Source organism: Talpa occidentalis, unplaced genomic scaffold, assembly GCF_014898055.3.
Source record: "Talpa occidentalis isolate TD23 unplaced genomic scaffold, MPIMG_talOcc4v2.1 talOcc4.3, whole genome shotgun sequence".
Taxonomy (NCBI): Eukaryota; Metazoa; Chordata; class Mammalia; order Eulipotyphla; family Talpidae; genus Talpa; species Talpa occidentalis.
In genome coordinates, this window is record NW_023603184.1 from 63,054,807 (window position 1) to 63,068,734 (window position 13,928).

The window sequence follows — 13,928 nt, forward strand, 5'->3', positions numbered from 1 at the left end:
AAAAATAAACTGTTGGGGTCACCTTAAATTAGAAAGCTTTTACACAGTGAAAGGAAATATAAATAGATTAAAAAGATATCATACTGAATGGGAGACAATATTTATACTTTTACACAACCAACAAGGGGTTAATATCCAAGACACACAGAAAAATTTATTTAATAGCAAAAGAACAAACAATCCAATTAATAAATGGGCAACAGATATGAACAGGAAATTCATCAAAGAGGATGTCCAGAAGACCAGTTGACATATGGAAAAATCTTGAACATCACTTTTAATACGGGAGATTTAGGTCAAAACTGCAATGCAAAATCATCTCACACCCATGAGAATGGCACTTGTGAAAAAGACCCACAAGAACAAGTGTGAAAGAGGATGTGGAAAAAGAGGACCCCTAATACATTGTTGGTGGAAATGTAAAATGGTGCAGCCATTTGGAAAATGGATATACATTAAAAAACTAAAAATGTGAATAGCATGACCCAGCAGTTCTACTTTGGGGCTTCTACCTAAAGAATATGAAACCATCAACTCAGAAATATCACATGCTCTATAATGTTTACTGTAGCATTCTTTTCTTTTCTTTTCTTTTTTAAGATTTATTTATTTTTATGCAAGAGCTGGGGTATAGGTCAGAGATGCGGGAGGGTGAGAGAATTCACCAGAGACAGAGTGGGAAACAGAACAGACTGACTGAAATACACTGCTGAGGGGAGCAGCGGGAGAGACGGAAGAGGTCTGCTGCGCCATGTGGGAATCTCCCTGGCAGGCTGGGAATCGAACCGGCGCTGCAGAGGCTGCAAACAGCTTCAAAGCGTCACACTCAACCCTCTGCGCCACTGGGGAGGCCCTTCTTTTTTTTTAAAAAAAAGATTTATTCATTTATGCATACAAGAACTGAGGTACAGGCCAGAGGTGTTGGAGGTGAGAGGATTCACCAGAGGCAGAGCGGGGAACAGAACAGGCAGACTGAAATACACGGCTGAGGGGAGCAGCCGGCGAGTCAGGAGAGGTCTGCTGCGCCATGTAGGTAGCTCCCTGGCGGGGGATCAAACTGGTGCTGCAGAGGCTGCAGACAGCTTATAGGTTGTGTCTTAACCCCTTGTGCCACCAGGGAGGCGCTGCAGCATTATTTTTCAAGCTCTATACCAAGTAGAGCTCATAAGCATTTACCCAGCTAAAACCAAGGGGTGTAATACAAGCAGCTTAAGCCAAGTCAGGATATGAAAAGATTTTGGAATTGAAAGTGTTTCTTGCATAAGCAATATTTGGAAAGGTATCTGGATAGAAAAAAGATGAACAGACTCCTAAAAAAGGCTCATGGGATTTTTTTCCCCTAGTTTATGACTTAATTTTAACATAGCATACTCAAAGTAAATTTAGTATGTGTTCTGGGACTTTCAACGAGACTTTCCTTTCCCTACATTTTCTGTATAGTATTTATATAAAATGAAAAGTACTATTTTTAAAAATGTGAGCAGTCTCACTTTTATATGCACTAATCTACAACAGTATATTTTGGCTTCTTATATTATTGCATAACAATGTATACTTTTTTTTTAAACCTAGGGACTCCTTTCCCTTTGATCAACAATTTAACATTTTGATGAGATTTATTGTGGATCAGACTCAAACTCCTAACCTCAAGGTCAGTAACTTTTTGTCGCTAACTTCATAGTGTCGCCTCTAGAGGTTTAGATTTGCTTAAATTTTCTTTTTACATTAATCATATTTGATTATTATGAAAATTCTTCTGTGGGCATTCTTGTCCATCTCTTGTGAACATGATTCCATTTCTCTTTGTTCAGTATCTAGTAGAGAAATTGTTGGTTTACTGGGTAGGGTTACTTTTAAACTGCCAGAAAGGTGTACTATGTCATATTCCTACCATCAGTATATGAGAGATCCATTTTTTCTGCATCTTACTGGCATTTGGATATTACTACTCTTTTTATAATTAATTTTTAAAAAGATTTATTTATATAAGAACTAGGGTACAGGCCAGATCTGCGGGAGGGTGAGAGGATTCACCAGAGACAGAATGGGGAGCAGAACAGGCAGGCTGACTGAAATACACTGCTGAGAGGAACAGTGGGCAAGACAGGAGAGGTCTGCTGTGCCATGTGGGTTTCTCCCTGGCTGGCCAGGATCGAACCCGCGCTGTAGAGGCTGTGGACAGCTTCACAGTGCGGTGCTCAACCACCTGTGCCACCAGGGAGGCCCTATAATTAATTTTTATACTAGAAAAATGTTCTGTGTTGTTTTTTTTTTAATATTAACATTCTGACTCATGAAAATGAATTGGTACATCTTGTAGAAAATCATACCGATAATAACAGGACTAAATTTGAGGGAAGATGTGTGTTAATTTGAGGTAGGTATGTGCATCTTCTGTTCTTTGATCATTAACTTTGCTTGGTGTTTTAGGACAGACCCTTTTTTCTTGTGGTGAAAACTAATTGAAACATCACTGGAGAAGTTAGGGCATAATTTCAGATTTATGGTTACTGAAAATGTTCCTATAAGACATAGCTTAGAATGCAGACAGAACTTATTACAGAGTTGAATTTGCTCTCCCAGAGCTAGAAATCCCACAGGCCATCCCACCTGAGCTACTGCCCTGTAAATATCTTGCAGCATAAGTAAGGATACCTTCTCTGCAGTCTGAAAATGAAGAGAATGAGTTGCATACTTTTCTTCCTGTTTACAAACTTGCTAGTCATTCATACTTTTCCCCCAGTGGGTGCCTCTCAATGTGGAAACCTAAATCCAGGAGAAAAGAGATGTCCCCTCAATAATGTTTTCTTTTATCCTTGTCATCAGCTCAGAATTGTATTCAAAAAGTATACTAATGTTTATAATTATTGCATACTTCAGGTCAAAGTTGCAATCCTGAAGTACATTGAGTCTCTCGCTAGGCAGATGGATCCAACAGATTTTGTAAACTCCAGTGAGACAAGACTTGCTGTTTCTAGAATTATAACCTGGACAACAGAACCAAAGAGTTCAGACGTGAGAAAGGTATGTACAAGAGAGCTAAGGCACGACTTAAGTTACAGAATGTTCTTAGAATACTGATATTTTTATTACTAGGGAGTATTCTCCTTATAAATCTTTATCATGTCTTTCCTGTGAAAGCCAAGACATTGCTATTGCACCGTTATCTTCTCTCTAGCTCCACCTACTTCTAGTCTTTGAATAATAAAATGAAAATCTAAAATCTTGTAGACTGGGCTATGGGTTTTCTTAGATATCTATTTCACATTTTTATAATGTGAAAGCACCAGTGGGTTAGTTTTTCTTCAAGCACATTGGTTTCCCTTGTGTCCATTTTGTGACATGTACTTGGAAGGTGGCATTACAGATCTGAGCCTACCTCACCACAAGGGACCTGGCAGTAAAATCTAGTTGAAAATTTGCTAAAAAGTAAAATGAATTCTTCAATTTGAAAAGGGCAAAAGTTTCCGATTATACACCACACTTGGAACATACTTTCTTTGATTTGGGGAAATTAGGTGGGAAAGCCCAATTCAGATTTTTGAGACACTGTAATAGCAAGGTGGTGCTTTATTGTTTTTTTTTTTTTTTTTTTTAATAGGCTACTTGCTTCTAAAATAGCACATTGGGAGGCCTATAACATAGTAAAGAGTGATGTGTACTATTATTTCTATTACTGGGTAATACTCTATATCTAGATAGTGTAAGGTTTGGTTAATCAATATATGCAAAGGCATTTAATCAAACCCTGACACATTGTAATCCCCCAAAAAAGTATAAGTAAGCTGTTGTGTTTGTATTATTCTCTCCTGTCAATGTTAAATCCTGTGCCCAAGTTACATGTGTGCCTATCATTCTTTTTGCTTTTTATGTAAGCTTACTAGCCTTCAGTATTCTAAAAGCCAGATTTCTCAGTTCTGCTTTCAAACTAAAAGCACTTGATTTTGGTTGTTTGTAGTTGTTGAATATTGCATTTTTTTCTTCTATACTAGACTCCTTACACAACCATCCCTACTGATATAATCCTTTGGCTATGTACCGATATAGTCCTTTCGACTACATTGACAGAAAAAATGGAAAGGATGATCCCAGCATATTTAGTGAGGTTGTCGTATATCCAAGGGTATATGAACACTTAGCTCCTTCTCTAAATGAAGTTCAAGGAGGAGAAATGAAGAATTGTCTGAAAGGTTTCTTCAGGAGTAAACTAAGATGTTCATGCTCTAGGAACACTGGCAAATCTTAGTAAGACACTTATTCAGATATCACTAGTATTTTTCAATTTGTGGTTCTTTTCTAAAATTTCTCAGCATTATCCAAAGAACATTTCAAAGGTGGCTTTTAGTTAAACCATTAAGCTAGTTTGGATTAGGGAGGTGCAATAGCGTGGCTAAATGATCTGGTTAGTTTGAAATTCAGAAATAGTAATTTTGAAACTCTTAAGATCAACCAAAAAATATAAAAACCTCACGTGCAGCTTTCTATTTTTAGTCATAACACATGAGTTATGTGCTTCTGTGTGAGTATGTGCTTTTGTGTTAAATGTTATGTAAGTATTCCTTCCTGTGGTGCTAAAACATGTTGTTGTTGTTTTTTTTAAAGATTTATTTTTTTATACAAGAATTGCAGTACAGGCCAGAGGCAGGGAGGGTGAGAGAATTCACCAGAGACAGAGCGGGGAGCAGAACCAGGCAGACGACTGAAAACACTGTTGAGGGGAGCAATGGGCGAGACAGGAGAGGTCTGCCTTGCCATGTGGGTAGCTCCCTGGCCAGCCGGGAATCAAACCCACACTGCAGAGGCTGCGGACAGCTTCACAGCACTGTGCTCAACCCACTGTGCCACCGAGGAGGCCCCTAAAACATGTTTTAGACTTGCACATTAATCTGATTAGAACCTGTGTGGGAGCAACTAACTTTGATAATATCCATTTTTCATCGACATGCCTAATAATAATTTGAACTAGAATTTATAAATCAGGACATTTGAGGAAATTTTTCCCTTAAGATATCTTGCCTGGGCTCTAAAAGCCTTAACTAGGTCAAGTCAAATATGGTTAGAATTTTAAATTTATTGCTGGAAACCACTTGATTCATTTGCTGCTTGAATAATCTTCAATATTTAATTTAATCATTTTGGCTTATCTATTGCTGCTTCACAATGCCTGTCATCATTGGCATTTTACTTGTGATGTTTGCTGTTGCTCCTTCCCTGTCGCGATCATAAGGACTATTTAATACCTCATCTTTACACTGTCCAAGATCTTGCCAAACCAGCCAGGGTGTTGTTTGGCTCTTGAATCTCATCTACACTGACTGCTTTCTTGCTGACTGTAAACAGAGAATATTCTCAGTTAATAAAGGCTATCTGCCATCCCTTATCAGTTTGCTTCCTCAAAGACATCAGAATATTTGAAGAAATAATGCCCCAAAACCCCACAAATTTTATGGAAAACAAGTATCTAAGAAGCTCAACAAACATTAAGTAGAATTAAAAAAAATACTATCCATACCTAGACACATCACAATCAGAGTACTAAAAGGCAAAATAAATAGAGAATCCTGAAAGCAGCAAGAGGGAAGTGGCTCCGCATATCCAGGAGATCCTCAGGAAGAAAAGTAGCTGGTTTCTCTTCAGAAACCATGGAGGACTGAAGATAGTGGGGCAACATTCAAAGTGCTGAAAGAAAAAAATAATCAGCCAATAATCCTCTGGTTATAAAAACTATTGTTCAAATGTGAAAGAGAAGATAAAGCCATTGGGAGGCTCTCACTTTCAATTTTCTCGTCTCTTAAGGATTCACCTGATTAGGTAAGACCCACCAGGATAGTCACACTTGAGTCAAGTGATTAGGAAGGGACTTAATTCCATCTGCAAAATACCTTCTGCCTTGTAACATAATTTGGAGTGATCTTCCATCATATTTGGGGGACCTACTTATTCCCAAGAAAGGGGTTATGTGGGACTCATGGGGGATTCTTGTGGTACCATACTGAGAGTTTGTCTGCCAGGAATCTTGCATAATTATTTGGTAACTCCTTAGCTTTTATTCAAATGGGGAACTTTTTTACTTGACTCTGCAAATTGTGATGACGGTCAACTTAGCAGTTGCATCTTTTCATTCTAGGTGTTCTCTGCATTTTTTTTTTTAATCCAAGATATTTGTGACTCTAGATTGTTTCCATTTCAGTTGTACACCTCCTGCACTAACTAGTAAGGCATGGCTGTTTAAGTCAAATTGGTGTGTTAAAGTATAGAATTCAAATATTTCTTTTTTAAAAAAAGATTTATTTATGCATACAAGAACTGGGGTAAAACCAGAGGTAGCGGGGGGTGGGGGGGTGAGAGGATTCACCAGAGTGAGTGGGGAGCAGAACAGGCAGATCTACTGAAATAAGCTGCTGAGGGGAGCAGCAGGCGAGGCAGGAGAAGTCTGCTGTGCTGTGTGGGTTGCACCCTGGCCAGCCGGGGATCGAACTCGAGCTGCAGTGGCTGGTGAAAGCTTGATAGCACTGTCTTTAACCCCTGCACCACCAGGGAGGCCCTCAAATATTCCTTTTGTACAATTAGTATATTTAAAAATTATGACATGGTATATATCAGTCTGCTCCAAGGTATGAAATTGCCCTTATCATCTTATTTTTTACACTTGATCTTAGCCTAAAAGCCAAGAAGTGATTATTATTCTTTATTTTTTATTAGCTAATTAATTTTTAATTGAGGTAATACTTAGATTACCCCCATCAGGTATAGCCACCATAGTGCACCCACTACCAAATCACCCTTGGTCCACCCTACAGTCTATTGTGTGTCCTTATCATTTTAAAGTTGTAACAAATAAATCAAGGACCATTTTAGTCTAGAAAAATCAAATGCACTAAAGATGTCCTTCCTTACTAGTCTTTTAAAAATACACGTGTTTGTTCCTTATCTTTCATTTTTAGACTTATTAGAATGTTATATCAGGTACTAAGGAAATATTGATAATTTAAAGCACTTTTGATCATGAACCACATTCTCCTGTTGGTATCCTGCTTTAAGAGTATGATAGCCCTGGAGAATACTAATATTATGCACACTGTACTTCAGGAATTTGCAGACAGTGAAATTAATTACCCATATTTTTAAGATCAAAAGCACTTTTGAAACATTTTAAGCTGATAAAACGCTGTTTTTTTTTAACATTTTAAATGTTTCCCTTTTTATCTCAGTGTTTTGGCGTAATTTACATTGGAAAAAAAGAGATTCTAAATATTTAAGATACTTTGAAAGGAGGGAAAAAACACTACCAAAACTAGACCACAAGCCACTCACCAGGCAGGTGTGCCTACCAGGTTGGGGCTGATTAGGACTAGGTGAAAAGCCCCACCTAGGTTTTTTTTAATAGGCCTACTTTATTCCAAGAGGAACCTTTTTCATTTTTTGAGTGTGGGAATCCTGACTAGTGTGTTGATCAAGCTGTACCAAAGTACATTAGACCTTTCTTAATGCTCTGTATTTGATTCTAGAGAAAAGGAAATGGATTTTTCTAGAGTTTAACCTACTTTCACTTCTGCCTCTGCCACTTGTTAGTGGAACAGTAATTTAACCTCTGATCCCTTGTTTTTGTTATGCAAAAAAATCAGAATGCTTGCCTCAAGTCATTTTGGGGAGGGCTAATTGTAATAAAGGATATGAAAACATAAGTAGATGTTGCCTCATTTTCTGTTACAACTCTTGCTGTATGCCTTTTTTTTTTTTTTAAAGGTGAGGAGATATTTATTTGTTTATTTATTAATTAAGATTTATTTATTTATTTATACAAACACTGGGTACAGTCAGAAGAGCGGGAGGGTGAGAGAATTCACCAGAGCCAGAGCCGGGAGCAGAGCAGGCAAAAGGACCGAAGTACACTGCTGAGGGGAGCAGCGGGCGGCAGGAGAGGTCTGCGCGCCATGTGGGACCCTCCTCCAGTGGCCGGGGAGCAGCTGGGGATCGAACCAGCGCTGCAGAGGCTGCGGGCAGCTTCGCAACCCAGCGCTCAACCGCTGTGCCACCGGGGAGGCCCTCTTGCTGTATGCTTTTGAGGATTATTTTGGTTTTACTGCTGCTGTTTGTAGAACCAGATTTTGTCCAGCATTATAAAGATTTTTTTTCTCCATCAATCAAAGGGAGTATGGTGATGGAAATAGAATTTTTAATGTTATGTTTGTATTTTGGCATTCAGAATTCCTGTATGTTTGCTTATCACATGTGATTCTCTAATATTGTAGCACCTACTTTATCAGATGAAGTAGCAGAGTTAGCCCCCAACTGTCATTTTGAGAAATGTAGGAAATGAAGGCATGACAAAGTCTAGAAAATAGAAAGATACTATTACCTGAAGCAGGAAATATGTATAAATAGCCTTAAAAATTGAAATTGAAATTTCTAATTGATTGTTTTTTAATCTGATTACTATGGCTACTTTGCCTAATCTAAAAAACTAAGGGTTTCACCATCAATTAAGATTTGAATCTCAGCTTAACTCTGACTGCCTCATTCAAGTCTCTTATTGTGACCTCTTTGATCTTCTGTTTCATCATGTAAAGCAAGACTGCTGGACTTCCAGGAAGGATTATGATTCTTAAGGACCTAACAAATGACTAAGGTTTAAAATTGGTAGTTACTGTTATTATTCTTAACTTTTAGATTATATGTGCCTGTGCGATTTTATAAAAGAAGCCAGATACACTTTCAGCTTAACCATGGTTTAAGCACGTACCTCTTCTCTCTGATTAAATCCTACCACTTTTCCTGTTTGTCAGTCCCCTCTTCAGCGTAGTCGAGTAGGTGAGGATTTCCCCACTAGGTCAGCTTCAACCTGCTCTGGGCCTGGAGAAGGAAACTTGGAAGAAAATTGTAAACAGGTAGATTTAAAACTGTCTACTAATTTGTAAAGAGAGACTTTACTGTTTGCATTTTAGATTATTAATCCTGATTACCCTTGTGAAGACACTGGAAAGATTTTGAAGAAACCTAAAATAAAAATAATACTTTGTGAGAGTGTGTATGCGTGTGCCTAGTACATGTTTGTGTTTTGATTTATGATTAACTACCTTTCTAAAGAATTAGCTATGCTGAGTGCAGGCCTCCACATATTTTAATGGAATAGTAAGGAATACTAAATAAGAAATGTCTGAAGGTTTAAAATACCTTCCCTTTGGGTGACTCTGCAAAGCAATTTTAATGATTGCCTAAAGGGGGCAAGTAGTCATTCAATAAATTCAAAAACTACTTTTCCTTCCAAATTTTAAGTTTTCCCTAATTAATACCAACACTGAAACATTTGTTAAAGTCTCATGGACCTCCGGTCTGGAAAAATTCTGTTGTAAGATACATGGTTTTCAAGTTAGTTGAGTTCTGGAAGTTCTTTTCAAACAGCGGTAGTGAAATTTGAAGAACCTTTTACCTTTACAATCCCCCCTACACAGACACACGGGCACACACACACACACACACACACACACGAGTTGTATTTTTGGGGCATGAGTGGGATTCGTTTCCTTTAAAGTTGGCACTTAAGCATTAAAATAGCAATAAATTGCCCTGGGGTTGACTATTAGGAAAAGCTGTACTCAGCGTTTTTCTGTCTAACTGCTTAGTGGACCTGCCTCTTATGGAAGACAAGAGTTCAAAGATTGGACAAGAACGATGATAGTCCACTTGTTGATTCATTATTAAACGTGAGCCATGCCCCAGAGTCTTTAAAATGAATCTCTTCAACCCTTCCCCAAATTTGGAGTTCTTTTTAATGAGAATATCGATGGCATTGACAAATATAATCTAGTTTTTTCTTCCTTGCTTGGAGTCAAGTGTTCTGACTTCTCACTAACACAGAAGGTTGTAGACAAAATATTTTAGGACTATAGACTCTGATTCCTTTTAAAACTTTGATGTAAAATCTTTAAAAATAATATGATTAAATGATACTTTATCCATTTCTGGAGCTTGGATCTCATTAGAAAAAGATTTTTCTTTGAAAACAACTTTAAGCCAAACTGATTTTTGAAAACTATATAAAATCATTTACATTTATTATTTAGAAAATCTAAAAATCATTTAGATGTATACATCACACACATACACCATCTGTCTGACTAATTACATTTCAAAATCCCCTTTATTTGATTTCTAATCATAATTCATTTTAGGATCGCTAAGAAAAGGTTTCTTTTTTAGTGTGTCGGAAGTTAAAGTCTGCTAATACTTTTTTTCCTCATGACTAAAAGCCACTGATGTTAATTAGCAATGAATCAGCACAATTTCTAGGGTATCATCTTGTAGCCGTCTTGTTCCTAAAAGACCTCACTAATTTTATAATTTTCTTCATGAAAAATTTCAACTAAGTTTGTAGCATTAAATACCATGTGATTTGGGGAAGAAATATATTCTTTTAAGTAAAAATAATGGCATATTTCACATAAAAAGAGACCAATGAAAAATGCAGCCCTACATTTTATAATTTTCAAATGCCATGTTCAATTAACAAAGTTTCTAAACTTTCTTATGTAATTGGTGACTTGATTTTTTTTCCCTCCTAAAACTCAAGTCTGCTGCTTTCTTCTTTCTTTCTCTTTAAAGTGCATTGTTTTCTGCATGCATTTCTCCCCCTAACAGCTAATGTTTTTTTGAAAATGCACTGATTACTTTGCATGATTTTTGGAATTTGCTTTTATGTAAATAGGCATATCATGGCAACAGAACATGAAATTAGTAGTGGAATAGCTTCCTTCAGATAATTTATTAAGAATGTTTCAAAAATGAAATGTAGGATTATGTATCTTTGTGTAATGAATAAATTTGTGATAAATTTTTACTGTGGGTTTAAAAAGTTTGAGTCTGTAAATTTTTCCCCCTTTTTTAAGCACAAAATAGTAGTTTTGTTTTAATTAGATCTGAAATACATGTTAATATTGTGAAGCATTGAAATATTTTGTGGTATATATTTCTAAGAAATTTCTCAGAAAATGTTTTCATGTAACATTCTAAATATAGAAAAAAAATACTCAATAATTACTGCAATCCTAAAAATTACAGTCTTTGGATAAATGTATGCTTTTAGTCAAAAGATTTTCATAATGTGTTTTCTTTTGACTCTTAGAAATTTGTAACAAGTATCAGTTTAGTATTTACTAAAATTTTCTTTAGACATAGCCTTTCTAAATCAAAACCTTTGTAACTAATTCCTCAGGCCTTATTTTTAAAACATGGATTACCTGCTACTACTTTAGTATGATAGAAAGCACATAACTAAGGCTGGAGAAATCTCAGTCTCCTTTGGCTACTGTTGCTTCAGCTAATTGCTTTTATACAACTTGCTTCTAGTAATTCCAAGCAGTCCTGCCTTATGTTGTCTCAATTCATAAAGAAAAGTAGACCATGTTCCCAAAAAGGCAGAAGTAAATCTTTCATTTCTACCATAGAAGTCTGGTTTGCTTCCCAAAGAATGCCTCTCTCGTGAATTCATGGGTGTAAAATTAGGGGTTTTTCAGTTGTGTTTAAATTCTGTCTTTTTCTTTGTCACTGCTGGCAGGGTTGAGGAAATGTGGTTTCTCAGATAACGCAGTGGTAGGTAGTCCATTTAGAAACTTGTTCTTTCCAGGGTGATCTGAGAATCTTAAACCTTCTAATTTTTTAATTATTTCATTAATTTACCAGCTTCATAGACAACAAAGGAAAAGTAATGAGAATTATTAATATTTTCAGAAATCCAAAGCTAGGGTATGAAAATGAAACCAGGGCTTATTTTCTAGATTGTTGATAATTGTCAGACATTATTGATAATAGTCAGACTGTTGATAATTGGTGACATTATTTTCTCCACATGCTTCTGGGTTTTGTTTTATTTTTTTTTTTATGTTGAAGGTGTCCTCTTGTTATTTATGGTCCTCATACAAAAATGATTTCTTTTAAAAATCACTATTAATGATTTAATCACTTTGACCAAGATTCGCTATTGTACATACCTAAATTAATCATGTCCTTTTTTTCCTAGGCAGCACAAATTGTGCTAATCTCTCTGTTTGAATTGAACACTCCTGAATTTACCATGTTACTTGGTGCCTTGCCAAAAACATTCCAGGATGGTGCCACCAAACTTCTACATAACCACCTCAAGAATTCTAGTAACACCAGTGTGGTGAGTGCTGTGGTCTTGGTGCCTGCACAGATCAGAACCTCCTCTTTATGTACTTGTTTACAGTTTGCTCCAATAGAACTACCAACTTCCTTGTCCTCTTTTAGGAGTTTGTGTGTCCATGTCTGACCCTGCCATATTCCCAAAGGAATGAATGAACCTGATATTTAAATATGACCTCTTCCTTGTGTTAGATTGTTCAATCAATTCAGTATTTTACTAGGTCATTTAGTCATTCATTCATTCATTGAGGTTTTGTTGTGTTTTTTTTTTTTTTTCCCCCACACTGTAGGGTAAATCTTCAATTGTGTCTGTCACTCTAGCACAACTGACATCATTCAAATGCAGGGCTACCTATAAAACATCATTTTTGGTTTTTATGTATTTAAAATTGACTGGAAAAAAAAATCACTATGCAATTTCTTTTCACTTATTTACATGTAAGTTAAAAGACCAAGGGAAAAGTAGGACTGTTCTACATTTAGCCCTTCAATAATGATGTCTGTTCTACCTTGACCTCAGGGTTCTCCGAGCAATACAATTGGCCGTACTCCATCCCGACACACCAGCAGCAGGACCAGCCCCCTGACCTCACCCACCAATTGTTCCCATGGGGGCCTGTCTCCAAGGTAATACCATTTCCACAGAAATGCGGAAACTAAATCACCCCAATGTCTGTCTAGCCTATTTCTATATTTTTAGACCAAGCTTAATACCAAAGAAATGAGTGTGGGTATCAGGAGACTACGGGTTCTAGTCCTCACTCAGATCTTAACTCTTATAACGTCGGGCTAAGCAGTTAGCTTTGTATAGTGAAATGAGTAGTCTGTGCTGAATGTTCTCTGAGATTCTTCTAGCTCTAAACTCTGTCTAGTACCTTACAGATTTTAGAACTAACATAATTCTGTTTCTTATAGAAACCATTTAGAAATTTACCACCTGCTTAGTAAGTGATGAAAACATTTGAAGATATTTAATCATCTACATAAGTCCTTTATAGTTAGTCTGTACTAATTCTGGGGCAGTTTTCCACCAAGTGACCATTCCTAGCTGAGCTGCTATTATTATGAGCTCACATTTGAAGTAGAGTGCAGCTCTGAAAGAGGGATTAAGAACCTGAGAATTAAAATTGGATCAACATTTCCAGATTTTTATTGGGCTCGTGTGAGCATTGGCCTTCTAGTCTGAGGCAGTAACTCAAAAGGAGAAAACTGCTTTGTCTAGGGTTCTTTATATAATCAAAATAATGGCCGGATAGATTAGACTTTTTAGGAAGGAGCCAGTGCCTTAACTTGTAAGGGTTATACATGCTTTCTTTGTCTATAGCATCACTAGTAAGAATCAAGGAGCTGTTGTCCTAAAGTTTGCTGACACCAAGATCTTAAAATTATAAGAAAATACCTAAAGTATGCCATTTCTTTTTAATCATAGAATGATATCAAAACCTCTGCTTTCAAATTTAGATCTTTAAATGACTGAGACTGCCAAATGCCTTCTTCCTTCCCACTGAAGGTCTCTTCAGTTTCTCAAGTTATCCTATATTTTGGAAAATGTCAAATTTGTGTTTTTCTCTTGGTGAACCAGACTATTTTATATACTTATTGTAATCTACTCTTTTTATTGCCTTAATTTAATTCCCCAAATGCTCCCACTGTACTATATTCAGATGGCATGAGATATGATGTTAGGTCTCCAAATTTGGTCTTTGTTGGCATGATTTCAACAGGCTATTATAATTAGTTGAGGCCAGAAACTAATGAAAGTATGTCTG

General features: G+C 36.6%; 1 protein-coding gene across 1 annotated transcript in view; it reads left to right on the plus strand.

Annotated features, from left to right (window-relative positions):
• The window catches only part of CLASP1 (cytoplasmic linker associated protein 1), a 255,088-nt gene that overhangs the window by 204,020 nt on the left and 37,140 nt on the right, over window positions 1-13,928 (plus strand). The window contains exons 29-32 of the mRNA XM_054699624.1: window positions 1,573-1,651; window positions 2,881-3,024; window positions 12,017-12,160; window positions 12,680-12,786. Coding sequence (XP_054555599.1) covers window positions 1,573-1,651; window positions 2,881-3,024; window positions 12,017-12,160; window positions 12,680-12,786 — 474 coding nt within the window. The remainder of the gene's footprint in view (window positions 1-1,572; window positions 1,652-2,880; window positions 3,025-12,016; window positions 12,161-12,679; window positions 12,787-13,928) is intronic.